This window comes from Cannabis sativa, chromosome X (genome assembly GCF_029168945.1).
Source record: "Cannabis sativa cultivar Pink pepper isolate KNU-18-1 chromosome X, ASM2916894v1, whole genome shotgun sequence".
Taxonomy (NCBI): Eukaryota; Viridiplantae; Streptophyta; class Magnoliopsida; order Rosales; family Cannabaceae; genus Cannabis; species Cannabis sativa.
The window spans coordinates 52,403,613-52,422,542 of NC_083610.1; the positions used below are offsets into that span (position 1 = coordinate 52,403,613).

General features: G+C 36.1%; 1 protein-coding gene across 1 annotated transcript; it reads right to left on the minus strand.

Annotated features, from left to right (window-relative positions):
* Window positions 1-670: 670 nt before the first annotated feature.
* On the minus strand, window positions 671-14,402 carry LOC133032274 (uncharacterized). The gene is made up of 3 exons (XM_061106155.1): window positions 13,995-14,402; window positions 13,583-13,915; window positions 671-943 (listed from the first exon to the last, which is right to left on the minus strand). The coding sequence occupies exons 1-3, from the start codon at window positions 14,400-14,402 to the stop codon at window positions 671-673; spliced, it is 1,014 nt and encodes a 337-aa protein (XP_060962138.1).
* Window positions 14,403-18,930: the final 4,528 nt, after the last annotated feature.

Here is an 18,930-nt window from a genome sequence, read left to right on the forward strand (position 1 = left end):
CTTGGGCTCCTTAACTTCATCAGACGGGTAGAGCCCATACTTAATGAAACTAGCCTCAGTAGCCAAGAATAAAATATTCCAAGCTAACTCTGGAAGTTCAAGTATTTTTGGGCTCTTATCCGAAGCTCCACGGTAAAAGGGGACAACAATAAAATGGAATATGTTGGAAAGTGATTTGATTGGACCTTGACAAAACAGTAGTCCTCTACAAACCCCCAATCTTGGACACATTCGTGTTTGTAGTGTCGGTCAGCCACTCACACTCATTCTAGGAAAAGTAGAAATACCCAGACCTATTTTTCTTGGGGCTGGATTTTAGAAAAACAAAAAAAAAAAAGCCAATTCGTGTCATGGGCAGATGGCTGACCCCATCCTTGGGAGGCATATAGCATGAATAGTGCAGATAGATACTTTATGCCCTTGGGGGTAAGTTGGGTTGGACATATGTGATAATAATTGGCTATTTCTTTAAAGAAAGGATGCAAAGGCAACAATGCACCCTGTTTGGCATGTGGTCTCGACCATGCATATAATCCACCTCTAGGATTTGTTGCTAATTGTCCTAGACTAGGAAGGAACACTTCCACCTTCTCGAGGATACCTTTTTCAAAGAGATTAGTCAATCTCTTGAAGGTTAGCACAGACGGTGGTGAGACCCACCGAGCACCCCTCAAACCTCGACTGTTTGAAGGTCGAGCCTTTGTATATTCTTCCTCCACGTAATCTCATCTTCTTCTTCTTCCTCTCCCTCGGCCTTGAAAGGACTGGTAGGGCAGACCTCACCCTCATCCTTAACCTCTAGGACTTCGATGTCCCTTCTAGAAACTACTTCATCCTCACTCAAAGGCCTGGCTTGTTCTACCCAACTGTTGTAAATAGTCAGGCAAGGTGAGGATGAAATGAGAAGACCTTGCTCATAGTTTTCTTGGTCTGTGTCGTCATTCTATGTCTACAAACATTAAGTTTTAGATGTATGCCTTGCAACAGTGATAGCAATATCAGCTACGGTAGTACTCCTGGCAGATGGATTTGCTTAACCCTCTTGAAGTGTGTCTACACCAGATTAGACCCTATACGTTCAAGAAGAAGGAAGATAGTGTCTCCAACATTTCTTCAATTCCTAAATAAAATGGTCGTACCCCTCTCCACGTATCTAATCGAGGTATTAGTGGTGTTGCACCTCGGGCTCTGGGAACTCTGTATGGTCACTACTCACTTCCCAATCCTCAAAACTAGAATTTAAAAGATTATCACCGAATGAAGTGTTGGGTTTTATGCCCTAAATAAAACTCTATTTCAATGTAATCAAGATTATTCAATATCAATAAAGTAACAGAAGTATTTTTCATTCATTTGTGTATGTTTTGGTTCACTTAATCAATTGTTTGTCTATTTGATTTATAAATTCATCCAAACCCCTTTCACATACTTGATCATGTTTATTGTGTTGTCAACACAGTGGAAAGTAAACATGACTATGTGAATAAAGTATTCCTAGATTTATCAGAACACTGGGTTTTACTGATATGACAATCTACAACAGAGTTTACTTGTATTTGGAGAAATGTTATGTTCTTTCCAGAACATAGGTTAAATTAAAGCTCAGGTTGGATGCATGGAGTATGCATTGGAATGGACCGATATTGAACTTTGAAATAGATTTGTGAAACTTACCGTAAATATCTATTCAATTCAATATCATAAGTTGATCCTAGATCACATGATCGAAATCCTGATATGGTTAGGCTCAATTTCAAGAGTGTTATTCGTGTTCTTTGATTTGTTAGTTAAGCCTAATTTTTGGTCAGGGCAATACATACATTTTGGGAACACGGTAGTACGATTGAGTGGGAGCGCTAACATAAATATGGAATCTATAGCTTCTATCTGGCGAATAGTAAGCAAAGGGTGATTTCCTTTGAGCTTAACCAAACGAGATAAATGATTGAGTACTCATTTCACTTAGTTGAAATATCATTTATACAGGGTTAAGTGTTTTAAGGATAAAATACATTGTAGGGTGTTATTGTAATTTAGTCCCTTTATAGTGTAAATCATCCATATAGAGGATCATTGATCACATTAGGATTATAACAATGGATAACTAATGATGTGTCTATATGGTGGAACATATAGAGCATTCTATATACTGAGAGTGCAATTCTGAGTTCTATGTGTGGATTCAACGAAGAATTAATAAGTCAGTGAATTTAAGTGGTAAATTCTAGATCTGCTTATTGGAAGCTCGGATATATAGATCCATGGTCCCCCCACTAGTTGAGATAATATTACTTGTAAGACTCATTTAATTGATTTTAATTAATCAATTAAAATTCTCAAGATAGACTGTGTCTATTTGAGAATTTATCACTTATTAAGGGCAAAACAGTAAATAGAGATTTTGATGGGCACATTTATTAATTAGGAAACTTTAATTAGTTTCATTATTAATAAAATAAATGACAATATATTATTTGATAATTAATTTTAATTATTAAATAATTAGATTTGACATTTATGTGGTTGAACAAAGGAATTGGCAGTTTTTGACAAAACAGGAAACTATCAGTGTAGGAAAAGGAAAGTTAGAAAAGTGGCAAGCCTTGTTTCCACAATGCCTAGGCCGGCCACTTAAGTTCCCTTTTCCCTTTGATTTTTTCAATATTAAATGTCAATTAATTCAATCATAGCCCTGGGTGGTCTTCTATAAATAGAAGGCAAAGGCTTCAGTTTTCATCACAACTGATACACAACATTATTCTGACAGAATTTTCTGTCTGAAAATTCTCTCTGAGCCGCCACCCTCTCTCTCTCTCTATTCCTTCACTGTTTCGAAATCTATAAGTGCTAGAGTAGTGCCCACACACATCAAGTAATACCTCAATCATAGTGAGGAAGGCTGTGTAGAATTCAGAAACAACAAAGAAGGACTATCGGGCTCAGATCTTGATTATACTCTGCTACAAAAAGGAATCAAGGGTTAGAGATCTGAGTGGGAGGAGACATATATTCTGCTGCACCAAATGTAAGATTTTTGATACTTTTATGTGTTTAATTTTCCATCGTTTTAGAAGTTCATATCTAGGTTGTTAAATCAACATACTTGTGAGTAGATCTAAGTTCCTGGTAAAATAACTTCCAACAACTGGCACCAGAGCCATGGTAATTGATTTGCTTGCAAGAAATTTGGACTTAAAACGATTTGCTTATGTTTTGGATCGTATCATGTTGCTTTGTGTGTCATATTGATGTTTGATTGTTGTTTGTGAATTCTGGGAAAAATAGTTACTTTTCTGTCTCTGTAATTATTTTTGTTGGATAGATTGGAAAATTCTAAGCAATTTACTTTTTTACAGAACTCGATTTCGATTTAATTTGAACTAGTTATGAATTTTTGAAAATTGGAAAAATCGGGGTGATGAGCACCCTCATCACGCGCGCGGAATGGCTGCAAGCAGCCTTCCTGCGCCGTGATTCCTCGGCGTGCACCCCAGATACGCGCGCGGATGAGCATGCATGGCATGCCATCCGTACAGTTCATCATTTTTTTCAATTTTTTCGATTTTTCATGCTATTTCATGGAATTAAATTCCGATTTTTTGTATAGTTTTGTATGTTGATTTTTTTTTTCAAATTTCAAATCTAATTATCAGAAATAAATTAATTTTATTTTTTAAAATTAATTTTAGATATTAGTGAATTTGATTTTGAAAATAGGAAAAATCAAGTTTTGCTTACCTATTTTCTTATTTCCTTTAAAATTTGATTATTTTATTTTTTTTAAGGTCAGATATTAATTTATTTTTGGTAACTTGACCTTAATTAGAATAAGATCAAAATAATCATGATAATTTTAAAAGAGGAAATAAGGTATTTTTGTTAACTTTTAAATTTTGTTATTTTTACTTAAATTAAATTGTAAAACAAGAAAAGGGTATGTATTTACCATTTTCTATTTTATTATTTAATTTATTAAATAACATGAAATTTAAAAGGAAAGTTAGCAATTTAATTTTGAAATGACATTTAGGTTACCCAAAACCTAATTTTTCAAAATGGTAGGTTTAATTTTAAATTTTATTTTTCGAAATACATGTTTAAAATTAAATAAATCCGACATCCAACTATCCAAATCTAACCTTGTTGCAGGAGTATGTGCTTTAGATTGTTTGTAAGTTTTCTAAAACCTATTATTGCTTGATCTAAATTGCCTTGGTTAACTTGTTGATAGATCCAATGATCTAATTTTTAACCAATGGTTCAATTGTCAATAGATCAAGTAAATAATTTGTAACAGGTAATTTTTACAAACTTCTTTCATCTGTGTATGACCTAGTAACATGATAGGATCCATCCAAATGTGTATGCCTGTGTGAGCCTATATGTTTAATTTCTGTTATAGATACATATAGGTTGTTGTTGCTAAATAAAATATCATAACTGATAGATTTTATTTAGGCTCATTTAGTAGTGAGCCTATTCAATTAATAACAGTTGTTCATTTTAAGGTTAAATTCCTTTCTTTTGGGCCTTGTGTGAGAGTTGGGAGCCTTAGAAGTGGGTACGACATACTGGACCCAGCCCCCCCTCACATGAACAACCCCAATTGTGAAGGCCCATTTGCCTGATTTGGATAACTGTGCTAGGTTAATTATATTAGTTTGACCTAATAAAAAATTGATTAGCAACATAATTAATTTCATTCTTCCTTGAAATTAATTTAAGAAAAACATAGTTTGAATAGTTATATTCTGGAAAACTATATGTATTTTTCTTGTGTTTAATTAAATATGGAATTATAACCATATAAATTCTTTCTGAATCTTAATTTTATAATTTCATTAAATATTCCTATTTAAGTTGAGATTTAGTTAAATCTATCAAATCAACTTAGATTTGAATATTTTTGAATTTCTTATTATAAATTAAGTTGAGGAATTTTAGGAATTGGTTATTAAGATTCTTTAGATATTTTTTAAGTTGATATTTTATAAATATGGGAACTTAAAATGGAATATCTTCTAAATTAAGTGGTTACTACTTAATTGGTAATATTTAATTAAGTCATTGATTGAAGAATATTTAAGTTGGGTATTTAGATTTTTCTAAACAACTTAAATAAGATATTTTTCAAAATTATTCCATTTTTGAAATTTAATTAAAGTTTTTACTTTAATTTGTAATATTTCATTATTGAGATATGGAATATAAATGATTAAACAAAATACATATTTTTTTTAAATAATGAGCTTTAATCAAGAGAAATTCGATCTCCATTGTTGGTTTTACATAGCTATTGTTTTAGTGAGTAATCCTCCCTAATGGAGGAACGTTCATTAGCAAGTTAGCGCCGTTTAATCTCGAAAGATAAGTATTCTTATAAGTTTTTTATATGGTTTATGCTCACCCTAATGGTGGCGACTGTATAAGACTTACAAGAGTATGAAACAATGGTAGAAGCTCATAAGATAGAATTGCCTTGATTCTCGCCTAAACGGGACAACGCTGAATTCCAATCTTGATCGAATAAAAGGTTGCTAGAATGTTTGACCTTTTAGATGAATTGACAACTCTATTCAATGGATGATGCTTTGAGTCTCGCCTAAACGGGACACTGTATCAGTTCGTTGGAAACCTTGGAAAATAAACTATGTTAGATTTAGTATTTTTATAACATATGTGATTATTTATTTTCTGAACCTGTGTATGAATTTATAGAACCAAAACCTTACTTCTATTTATTGATATGTTGTAGTGCCAATATGAATAACCCTCATCCCGATCCACTCTTAGTTAGTATCTTTGCAAAAGAACTCAATAGTGTGAAAATGCATCATGGGAGTTGCATTAACTCGCACCTATTGTTGATGAATCTGAAATTCCAAAAGGCAAATCTACTAGGAATTGATTTATCAAGGGAACAATGGGTAAGACTCATACTTAATAGTCTTCCTCAGGAGTATGATAGTTTTGTTCTATATTACTTATTGAACAATCCTCACTCCTCCGACATGGACAAACTCGAGACTGAGTTAAGGGCCCATGAGCGGAATCTGATTGCAATGGGACCTCCTGGTATTGCAAACTTTAATCAGAGGAAGAAGATTAAGCATGAGGGCTCTAACAAAGCTGCTTCTTCAAGTACAATTATCAGACATCATGTTCTATGTGCGAATTGTAATGGAAAGGGACATAAAGAAGAACAATGTCCCAGGCTTCTAGACAATTCAAACGAAGGTGATGCTTTTGTATTTGAATCATGTGTTTTAGAGAACGACAAATCCACATGGATTGTTGATTCTAGATCTACTAACCATGTATGTTCTTCATTGCAGCTGCTTGAAACTTGGGAGAATCTTCACCCAGATGAGTTAAAGCTTAAGGTTGGAAATGGCGAGTTGGTATCAGTTAAAGCAAGAGGAACAGCCCGAATCAAGTTTAATTCTAAGAAGTTTTTACTTTTAGAGAATGTTTTATATATTCCTAATTTTAGTAGAAACTTGATTAGCGTTTCATGTTTACGAACACAATTTTATATATTGAATTTTTCGAGTTCAAATTGTTCAATTTCTCGTAATGGATTTCATATATGTGTTGCAAACATGGAACAAGGGCTTTATGTTTTAAGACCTGATACTCAAATCTCACTAAATACTGAACTTTTCAATGTAGCTAAACCTAGAAGCCTTAAGAGAAAAGAGATTGATAATGACGATCAAACTTATCTATGGCATTTACGTTTCGGTCATATAGGCTTTGATAGACTTAATAGGCTAACCAAAGACGGTCCATTGAAAAATGTCGTCTTAGGAGAACTGCCAGTTTGGGAGCCTTGCCTAGAAGGAAAAATGACCAAACGTTCTTTCTCTGCGAAGGGAGAGCATGCCAAACAACCCCTAGGGTTAGTGCATTCAGATGTTTGCGGACCGCTGAATGTAAAAGCTAGAGGAGGTTATGAGTATTTCTTCACTTTCATTGACGATTTCTCTAGATATAGTTTTCTTTACCTAATGCAAAAGAAATCTGAAACGTTTGAAAAGTTTCAAGAATTTCATGCTTTGGCTCAAAACCAATTAGGTAAAACATTAAAGATCTTGCGAACTGATAGGGGTGGAGAATATATGGATATGCAGTTCAAAGATCATTTAACTGAACTTGGAATTGAATCCCAATATACTGCCCCAAGCACTCCACAGCAGAATGGAGTTGCAGAAAGAAGAAATCGCACTCTCTTGGAAATGGTTAGGTCTATGCTGAGTTATTCAACTTTGTCTACGTCCTTCTGAGGATATGCTATTCAAATGGCAAATGACATTTTAAATGTTGTACCATCTAAAGCAGTCCCTAAGACACCCGTCGAACTATGGAATGGTCGTACACCTAGTTTACGCCATTATAGGATTTGGGGGTGCCCTGCTCACGTCTTGAGAAAGAAAGAAGGCAAACTGGAATCGCAAACTGAAGTTTGCATGTTTGTCGGAAATTCTAAAGAGACTATGGGTGGACTATTCTATAGTCACAAGGATAACAAAGTATTTGTTTCTACAAATGCTACTTTCCTTGAAGATAACTATATGAAAGACAACAAACCGAAAAGTGAAATTGTATTAGAGGAAATGCTCACAGATACTGTTCCTTCAAATGTACCATCCTCTTCTACTCAAGAAGAGGAACATCCCACTCCCTTAGTTGTAGCAACTGAGAAAACTACTACCAAAGCTCCTGTTCAGAAGGTCACCGCTCCTCTTCGTAGTGGGAGGGTTTCTACAAAACCATCTCGTTATGGCTTGGATGGTGAAATCAATATCGTCGTTGGTGACGGTATTGATGACGACCCATTAACCTATAAACAGGCAATGGCAAGTCCACAACGGAAGCGATGGTCAGCCGGCATGGATTCAGAAATGGATTCCATGAAAAAGAACAAAGTCTGGGAATATGTAGAACCACCTGATGATTATCGTCCAATTGGATGTAAGTGGGTCTACAAGAAGAAAAGAGGTGTTGGAGGCGAAGTCGAAACTTTCAAAGCTAGACTGGTCGCCAAGGGTTATACCCAAAGAGAAGGTGTGGACTATGAGGAAACTTTTAGTCTGGTTGCCATGCTCAAATCCATCCGAATTCTTCTCTCCATTGCTGCCGCTTTAGATTATGAAATTTGGCAAATGGATGTCAAGACAGTCTTTCTTAATGGGCTTCTTGAAGAAACCATCTATATGGAGCAACCAGAAGGTTATGTTCTTCCTGGGCAGGAGAATAAAGTTTGCAAATTAAATAGGTCCATATATGGACTTAAGCAAGCTTCTCGCTCATGGAATAAAAGGTTTGATGAGATCATCAAAACCTACGGCTTTCATCAGAATGAAGATGAACCTTGTGTTTACCAACTCAAGGAAAACCAAGTAGTAGTATTCCTGATCCTTTATGTTGATGACATTTTGATCATTGGCAACAATGTCAAGAAAGTGACTCACATCAAGGAATGGCTTGACACTCAATTCGACATGAAAGACTTGGGTGAGGCAGCCTATGTTCTAGGTATTCAGATTATCAGAAACCGGAAGAACAGATCCCTTGCTCTCTCTCAAACAGCTTACATTGACAAAGTTCTAGAGAGATTTTCCATGACCAATACCAATGGGGCAAATATGCCCTCTAGACATGGTATCCGTCTATCTAAGGAACAGTGTCCTACTGATCCTCAAGAGATAGAAGACATGGCAAAAATTCCTTATGCTTCTGCAGTTGGAAGTCTAATGTATGCTATGCTATGCACTAGACCTGACATCTGCTATGCAGTTGGAATCGTGAGCAGGTATCAGTCAAATCCAGGATGGGTACATTGGAATGTTGTTAAGTATATTTTGAAATACTTAAAGAGTACAAGAGATTATGTATTAGTCTACAAGGGTGGTGCTTTAAATCCCTTAGGTTATACAGACTCAGATTTCAATGGATGTCTTGAAGACAGGAAATCTACATCTGGGATGGTGTTTACTCTTGGGGGTGAAGTAGTGGTTTGGAGAAGTGCTAAACAAACTGCGATTTTGGATTCTACCATGGAGGCAGAATACATAGCTACGGCTGAAGCAGCTAAAGAGGTTGTCTGTCTTAGGAAGTTCTTCACCAGTCTTGGTGTAGTTCCTGGAATGGAAAAGCCTCTAGTCCTGCTTTGTGATAACAATGGAGCTATAGCCAACAGTAAGGAACCTCGGAGCCACAAGAGAAGTAAGCATATAGAAAGAAAGTATCATAGTATCAGAGAATATGTGGCAAGAGGGGATGTACTGGTGGAGAAAGTGGACACGCAGGACAACTTAGCTGATCCATTCACCAAAGTCTTGGCAGTAACTTCATTCGAAAAGCACCGTCAGAATTTAGGATTAATTGAAATGTACTGATTTGTTTTATATTAGTGCAAGTGGGAGTTTGTTGGGTTTTATGCCCTAAATAAAACTCTATTTCAATGAAATCCAGATTATTCAATATCAATAAAGTAACAGAAGTATTTTTCATTCATTTGTGTATGTTTTGGTTCACTTAATCAATTGTTTGTCTATTTGATTTATAAATTCATCCAAACCCCTTTCACATACTTGATCATGTTTATTGTGTTGTCAACACAGTGGAAAGTAAACATGACTATGTGAATAAAGTATTCCTAGATTTATCAGAACACTGGGTTTTACTGATATGACAATCTACAATAGAGTTTACTTGCATTTGGAGAAATGTTATGTTCTTTCCAGAACATAGGTTAAATTAAAGCTCAGGTTGGATGCATGGAGTATGCATTGGAATGGACCGATATTGAACTTTGAAATAGATTTGTGAAACTTACTGTAAATATCTATTCAATTCAATATCATAAGTTGATCCTAGATTACATGATCGAAATCCTGATATGGTTAGGCTCAATTTCAAGAGTGTTATTCGTGTTCTTTGATTTGTTAGTTAAGCCTAATTTTTGGTCAGGGCAATACATACATTTTGGGAACACGGTAGTACGATTGAGTGGGAGCGCTAACATAAATATGGAATCTATAGCTTCTATCTGGCGAATAGTAAGCAAAGGGTGATTTCCTTCGAGCTTAACCAAACGAGATAAATGATTGAGTACTCATTTCACTTAGTTGAAATATCATTTATACAGGGTTAAGTGTTTTAAGGATAAAATACATTGTAGGGTGTTACGGTAATTTAGTCCCTTTACAGTGTAAATCATCCATATAGAGGATCATTGATCACATTAGGATTATAACAATGGATAACTAATGATGTGTCTATATGGTGGAACATATAGAGCATTCTATATACTGAGAGTGCAATTCTGAGTTCTATGTGTGGATTCAACGAAGAATTAATAAGTCAGTGAATTTAAGTGGTAAATTCTAGATCTGCTTATTGGAAGCTCGGATATATAGACCCATGGTCCCCCCACTAGTTGAGATAATTTTACTTGTAAGACTCATTTAATTGATTTTAATTAATCAATTAAAATTCTCAAGATAGACTGTGTCTATTTGAGAATTTATCACTTATTAAGGGCAAAACAGTAAATAGAGATTTTGAAGGGCATATTTATTAATTAGGAAACTTTAATTAGTTTCATTATTAATAAAATAAATGACAATATATTATTTGATAATTAACTTTAATTATTAAATAATTAGATTTGACATTTATGTGGTTGAACAAAGGAATTGGCAGTTTTTGACAAAACAGGAAACTATCAGTATAGGAAAAGGAAAGTTGGAAAAGTGGCAAGCCTTGTTTCCACAATGCCTAGGCCGGCCACTTAAGTTCCCTTTTCCCTTTGATTTTTTCAATATTAAATGTCAATTAATTCGATCATAGCCCTGGGTGGTCTTCTATAAATAGAAGGCAAAGGCTTCAGTTTTCAACACAACTGATACACAACATTATTCTGACAGAATTTTCTCTCTGAAAATTCTCTCTGAGCCGCCACCCTCTCTCTCTCTATTCCTTCACTGTTTCGAAATCTATAAGTGCTAGAGTAGTGCCCACACACATCAAGTAATACCTCAATCATAGTGAGGAAGGCTGTGTAGAATTCAGAAACAACAAAGAAGGACTATCGGGCTCAAATCTTGATTATACTCTGCTACAGAAAGGAATCAAGGGTTAGAGATCTGAGTGGGAGGAGACATATATTCCGCTGCACCCAATGTAAGATTTCTGATACTTTTATGTGTTTAATTTTCCATCGTTTTAGAAGTTCATATTTAGGTTGTTAAATCAACATACTTGTGAGTAGATCTAAGTTCCTGGTAAAATAACTTCCAACATGAAGATGAATTTGCATGGAGCTGAGGATGATCTTTATAAAAGCTGAAAGAGGTCCTAGTCGATATGATTTTTGCCTCCCGAGAACTCACTAGGGTTCATCTACAAAAATAAGGGAGACAAGAGATGAGACTTGGACGAGGGGAGAGGAGAAAAATATGTTTAATATGCCAACCAAGCAAATTCAAGATAAAAAGAAGGAATTTCACTATAAAATGGAATTCCCAAACCCAGAAGTTAAAAATCTCAAAGAGTATTTGGAATTTTTTTAGAAACTCATGAATTGGTGATTATGAACACATTCAAGCCAAAAGTGATACGAATTACAGAATCAGAAAGTTTAAGCATATGTTAGTCATAGTTAAAAGCCCTAATGTAATCTACTATATGAACAGTTCAAGAACATAGATTTTGCTTCAAGAAATTCATAAATAAACATGTGTACTCAATAGATATTGCATAAAGAAGAGGGAAAAACAAATTACTCACTGTTCGAAGCTTTTTGAGCTTTCTCGGATAGAATTTCCAGTAAGATTTCTTCGAAGATTTGAGAAGAAAATAGGAAATTTTTTTGCTCTGGTTTTCTAAGAGTAAAAATGGCTAAGAAAATTCCCAAAGAGCTTTCAACCCCTTTTATAGGCATTGAAAGGGGAAATTAATTGATTTCAAATTCGAATATTTTGGTTTTTCCCCCTAAATTGAACGTTAGTACTCATTGCAAATAATATAAACGTCACGCATGAGATGTCACTCAATAGTTAGTGCATGATTCGAGGTACAACTTTTAAGAAGTATTAAATTTCCTAAACACGAAAGAGACGTTCGATGAAGTCATGTTGGATCAAAGTTTACAACCAGACACGCGTCACCCATAAAGACAACTTCCTGGCCAAATAAGTCCACGTGCGACCAAGAAGATCTCGTGTGGACTTGGGGAAAAATGTTATCCAAATTTCTGCACTATGATGTGGCATCCATCTAGGTGACATGTGTAACATATTTTATAACATGGGCAGATGATTCTACTCCTAGTAGGTCATGCAGACTGTTATGGTGCTCAAAGTCACACATGGATGGTAGGATGTCTGAGAATCTAATGAATAGACATTCCACCAGCTCCACTTAAGCAAGTAGCTCGCATGCACTGCCCAAGGGGTGCAAGTTAACAATTTCTGATATAAATCTTGTATATCTCCAAGATTGCAAGTCACGGTATAATCCCTATATTCATTGGATAGATTTGTGTCTTTAGAAAATAAAGGCAATCAGCCTAAGTTTCCCATTTTCTTCATTGTAATTATGGAAATAAACTAGTTTCCTATTCTATTTCTCTTTGATTTAGGAAAACCAATATCATGTAATTAATCCCTATAAATAGTGGCTTCATCTCACTATTTAAGAATACAAAAATATTTAGAGAGAGAACATTCAAGAGAGAAATCATGATCTAAGAGTAAATTGCTTAGAGATCATTGTAAGAGCTTTCAAGAGAGAATAATTTATTCTTCCTCACAAGTCAATACAACTAAAGGGGAGTAGGCTATAACTAACTATAAGGGGACGAACCTCTATAAATCTAGTGTCTTCTTTACTTTAACTATTTCCTTTTCTATTATTTATTTATTTGTCAATCGCTTTAATTAAGACTGACTATCATTGGTTAAAAGCAAGGTCAACATTTCCTTTTTAGGAGAAAGGCTGAAAACATATTGGTTGTGCTTTTTTATGAGAAACAAGTTTGATATGCAATAGACTTAAAGTGATTCCTCCTTCTAGGAAGGAGAGTAAAAGATGTATTAAAATCCAAACAATATTCAAACTTAAACACTAAAGGTGAAAACCAAGTTGTAAGCAATTCCCCCTTCTAGGAAGGAGGGTTGAAGACATATTGAAATTCAAGCAATATTTTCAACCACTAGTTTGAAATTTTAAAAGTAAAATACAAGTAAGAAATTAAATGCAAATAAAGATTGAATACAAGCAATATGTGAGGGCACATAGTTAAGTATACTACCCCCAAGTGAGCTAGGAAGTTTGGACATCTCCAAATTCTTGGTCACTTGTTTTAAACATAGCTTGTGCGGAAGACAAAAATGTGAACTCTTGTGTAAATTTCTTCTATTTTAATTTCATCATGCCTGAAGGTTTACATTAAGAGAGAGAATTTACAAGGAATTACATACAACTTTAGGGGAATGTTCAGATCTAGATACCCCCAGCCTATTGGTAATAATGACATAAATGGTCTGCATTCCAGATGCAAGGGATCTCTGACCCCGTCCATTCTCTTGAGTTGAAATGTTCCATTTCCCACTTTATGTTGTATCTCATAGGGTCCTTCCCAATTAGGTCCTAAGACCCCCACTCCCATTTCTCGCAAAGCTGGGAAGATTCTCCTCATGGTGAGATCTTTAATGTCAAATGTACGACTCTTGACTTTAGAATTAAAGAGCTTGGAAATCTTTCCTTGGTACATCTTGAGTTGAACTTGTGACTGTTCCCAGAGCTCTTTAATTAAATCTAATGATTCCTTGATCAAAGAGTGATTGTGGGTTGGGTCATAAGTTTCTCGTCCGTGAGAGGGAACTGTGGTTTCTACAGGTTTTGACTGCTTCACACCCATAAGTCATCGAATACAGTGTGTGCCTTATTAAAGTTCTCTCCGTGGTTCTGTATGCCCAAAGGACTCGCAGAGGCTCCTCCAGCCAATGGGCTTTACAAGCTTGGAGTTTCTTCTTCAAACTTGTCTTTAGGATCTTATTCACAGCTTTTACTTTTCCATTTTCCTGTGATCGAGCCACACTAGAGAAGCTCTTCATGAATTTGTACTGGTTACAGAAGTTAGTGAAGTGATCACTATCAAATTGCTTTCCGTTATTTAAGACAATCTCGTGCTGAAGTCTGAAGCAGCACACAATGTTTTTGATGACAAAGTCTAAGGACTTTTTGGAGGTGACTATATTCATGGGCTTTGCCTCTACCCATTTGGTTAAGTAGTCAACAACGATTATGGTGTACTTAACTCCTCCTTTTCCAGTGGGCAGGGATCTTACTAAGTCAATTCCCCAAATAGCGAAGGGCCATGGACTGTTCATGAGGGTGATTTTTGTTAGTGGCGCTCGCAGAACCTTGGCATATCTTTGACACTGGTCACACTTTGGGAGATACTCTATACAATGCTTCTTTTTTGTCCGCCAGAAGTAACCTTGATAGAGGATATTCTTGGATAGGCTTGGTCCAGAAGTATGGTCTTCATAGAAACCTCTATGGATCTAGTGTATGATAGCGCTTATCTTGGTCCCGACTACGCACCTTAGGTATGGCACAAATAAGCCCCTGTGGTAAAGCTTCCCATCTAGTATCACATATCAAGGAGTCTGGTACTGGACCTTTCGTGAAGTAGGTTTGTTTGCTGGAAGCTCCCATAAATTTGGGAACTGGTAGATGGTCCATATTCAGGAGTTAAAATGATCAGTGTTGGCATTTACCCCCTGCGTCTCGATACTTGAAGCTCCTAAGTGGGCCACAGGCACCACTCCATATTGAATGATCTCTATGTCTGTGGCAAGTTTTTCTACCATATCCTTAAATGAATTTTGGTCCTGAGGGACCCCACAAATGTTGTAGCTCTTAAACCCTTGCAGCAGCTCTCGTGATATTATCACATAGGCATCCATCCTTCCACCTTTGGTCTAATATTCCCTAAATATTTAATTCACCACCAGCTAGGAGTCACTATGCACTTCGATACATTAGGCTCCAACTTCCTTAGCCAATCGTAGTCCCGTTAGCATGGCTTTATGTTCAGCTTCATTATTGGAGGCAAGAAATTTAAAACAAAGAGCACTTTGGAGTTGATGCCCTTACGAAGAGATCAATATGATGCTTGCTCTGGCCCCTTTTCATTTGATGATTTGTCAATGTAGACTTTCTAGATAGGTAACTCTGAGACTCGATCGTTCGGGAGGTCACTTAATCCAGAAAATTCCACCACAAAGTCAACTAGGGATTGACCTTTGATGGATACCCTTGGCTGATATTGGATGTCAACTAGCTAAGTTCCATTGCGCATTTTTACAGCCTGTTGAATGCCTTTGGCTTTTGAAACACTTGGAAATATACTAGGAGTCATCCAATGGTGGAGAAACCAATAGCTTACCACAGACTTACAGTTCCAGTAATTTGGGTTTAGTCAAATATACTACACTTGATCTCGATATAAAGACAATTGATTGATTGAAATGCACTACTTGTTTTATGTTAGTGCAAGTGGGAGTTTGTTGGGATTTTATGCCCTAAATAAAACCAATTTCAATACAATCTGATTTGTAATCAATAGAAGATTAGAAGTCATTTATGTTTACATGTAGTTTTCATGTTTATGGTTTAATGTGTACAAAATCTGTTAAATCCAGAACATATAGCTATTCACAATTACAGTGATGTCAACACAGTGGAAGGTAATTGTGATTATATGCTTCAAAAGATAATGTCCCTTTGATTCATCAGTGCACTGGATTTACACTAATGTAATAATCGGCAATAAAGTATACTTACACCTTGGATAAGTGTTATGTTCTTTCCAGAACATTGGCAAAGTATGCTAGTTTTGGATGTATGGAGTATACATTGGACTGGGACCGATATTGATCTTAGTAAAAATATTATAATCTTGTCGTTGTATCTTTCTAAGTCAATATCACTGGTTGATCTTAGATCAAAAGATCTCAATCCTGACATGGTTAGGTTCGATCTCAAGAGTATTATTTGTGTTCTTTGATTTTTTAGTTAAGCCTACCTTTTGTTCCGGGTAATTCATACATTTTGGGAACATAATAGTACAATTGAGTGGGAGAGCTAAACATAGATATGGAATCCATAGCTTCTATCTGGACATAGAAGTGAAACGATGATTTCCTTCGATCTTGGCTTAATAGAGATAAATGGAAGAGCTCTTATTTCAGTAATTATATTAGTTTACTAAAATATCATTTATAGGAAGCTAAGTGTTTTAAGGATAAAATACAGTGAGGGGTGAAACGGTAAATTTGTCCCCACTCGGTGTAAATCGTCTATAGAGGATCTTTGGTTATTGGGATTAGAACAATGGTTAAAATTCATCGTGTATCTATATCGTGGAACATATAGAGCGTTCTATATAACTGAGAGTGTAATTCCAAGTTCTATAGTGGTTCAATGAGGAATTAATAAGTTAGAGAATTTACTTGGTTAATTCTAAATCTGCTTATTGGAAGCTCGGTTGTATAGGCCCATGGTCCCCACACTAGTTTAGACAAACTGCTTGTAAGACTTAGTTAATTGATTTTAATTAATCAATTATAATTGTAAAATTAGACTATGTCTAGTTTATGAATTTTCACTAAGCTAGAGCTTAATTGTGAAGAAAAGAGATTCAAGGGTTTATTTGTTAATTAAGAGACTTTATTAAGTCTACTTAATAAATATGTTAAATGGAAATTTTATTTGATAATTAATTTTAATTATTAAATAAATAGTTTTGGCATTTGAGTGGTTGAATTACAAAATATGGCATTTTTAAGAAAAATAAGATAAATAGTTGAAAAATGGCAAAATTGCAAAGTGATGGGTCCACATCCAGGGTCGGCCACTTATACTCTATTTTACCATTTCTTTATTAATTTTTTAATGCCAAATAATTCAAACCTCAACCTAGATGGATTCCTATAAATAGATAGTGATGGTCTCAAATTGAAAGATGATGCACTCAAGCCTTTCAGTCAAATTTTGAGCCTTCTATCTCTCTCTCATTCGAATCCTTCTCTCTCTCTTTCTCTCTTCAATTTTTCGAACCCTATAGTGATAGTGTACATGCCAACACAGAACATGTTTGTACTCAATCGTAGTGTGTAAGACTGTGAAGAATCCAATTCAAGTGAAGGAGAATCGGGCTCAGATCTTGGTGATACTCCGCTACAGAAAGGATACAAGGGTTAGAGATCTGAGCGGAAGGAGTCATTTAATTCCACTGCAACCAATGTAAGGTTTCTTAAACTTTATATGTGTATAAATTCCATTGTTTTAGAAATTCATATTTAGGATGTTAAATAACATACATGGTAGTAAATCTAGATCATGGTAGCCATGTGTCCATCAACTAGTGGTAGAGCTACGCCTGGGGAATATGGGTTTCTCGATCTCGAAGCCAATATGGCTACTGCAGCTAGAGCTAGTCGATCAAGGAGTGTTGGGTTTGCGTGGGTGCTTGTACGGATGTAGATGGTTCGTAGACTGTCGGGGTATACTGTGTTCCAAGAATAAGAACTGGTGAGACGAACCCAAAAGTAGAAGCAGTTGGAGTTGATGTCAAAGGGACTCCAAATGCTTGTTGGTAAGCATCTTCCAGGTTAATGAAGCCTTGGACCCTTGCCGTAAATTTAGACAACATCTCAACCCTTTTTCTTTGCATTTGTCCCCACAGCAGGGAGCCAACTGCAAGTCCCAATTGTAAGGCCACCAGTTTCATATCATCCATTACTTTAGTCTTTGCTACCATCTCCATCATGCCTTGAATAAAGTTCTTCAGACTTTCTACCGCATGTTACTTGACATTAGTGATAGAGCCCATTTCCATGTCATAATCACATGCAACAATAAATTGTTTCCTAAAGGTAGATTGCGACTCCTTCAAGGAATGGATTGATTCAGGAGCCAGTCTCTTCCTCCAATCTTCATAAAATTTGGTGAGGGTTAGGGAGAAGCACAAACACTTGGTGTCCTCACTGACTCTTGCCACCTGTATCATCTTATTGTACTTTGCTAAATGAGTCTTTGGATTAGTGTGCCCATCGTACAACTTGATTTGGGGCATCTTGAAGTTCTTGGGAGTAGAGCTTCTGTGATTCTTCTTATACATGGCTCCAGGTCCTCATCCTCAGAGTCTGTGAGAGCCCCACTTTGTTTCTGGACCAACTTCGTTAGTGCAGCGATCTATTCTTCCAACCTTTTGGTGTCACTGTCTGGGAGGTCTCTTCCATAGACTTTGTCATTTAGGTGGTTTATGAGGTCATTACCACATGGCCTCGCCTTCTCGCATTTTGCTTTCTCTTACTTGGCATCTAGACACCTTCTGAGATCCACCGTAGACCAACTATCATCGAAGTATTGTCCCTTATCCCACTGTCCTGGTTTATTGAATCACTAGGGCAATTTTTCCTTCCTTTGGGCTTTGGTACTTTCGTACCAGTCCCTTTTGGCGCTACAGGACCTTTTTGGGCAGAAGAGCATCCGAGCCCGGAGGCATCGTTCGCCTTCTGCGCTTGAGAAGGCTTGTTGGCTGGATTTATATTTTTTCGAGGAGGTATAGGAGTATTAAGGTTCTTAGGGTCACTTACCTTTGCCTTCCCCTTCTCCTGTACAGGAGTAGAGGTTCCAGCATTAGTAGGGATTTCCCTAGTGTTTCTACCGACGCATTCCATTGAGGTGTCATCGTCAAAATCCCCTCATCGAGATCTCCAAACTTGGCTCGAAGGCGAGCCATCATATTCTCCATCTTTCGAGAAAACTTCTCTTGATGGGCTAGCTTTTTTCTGGTCTCAAGCAACTCGTTAGACACTCAAACTACTTTGGGGTCTTGCTCATAAT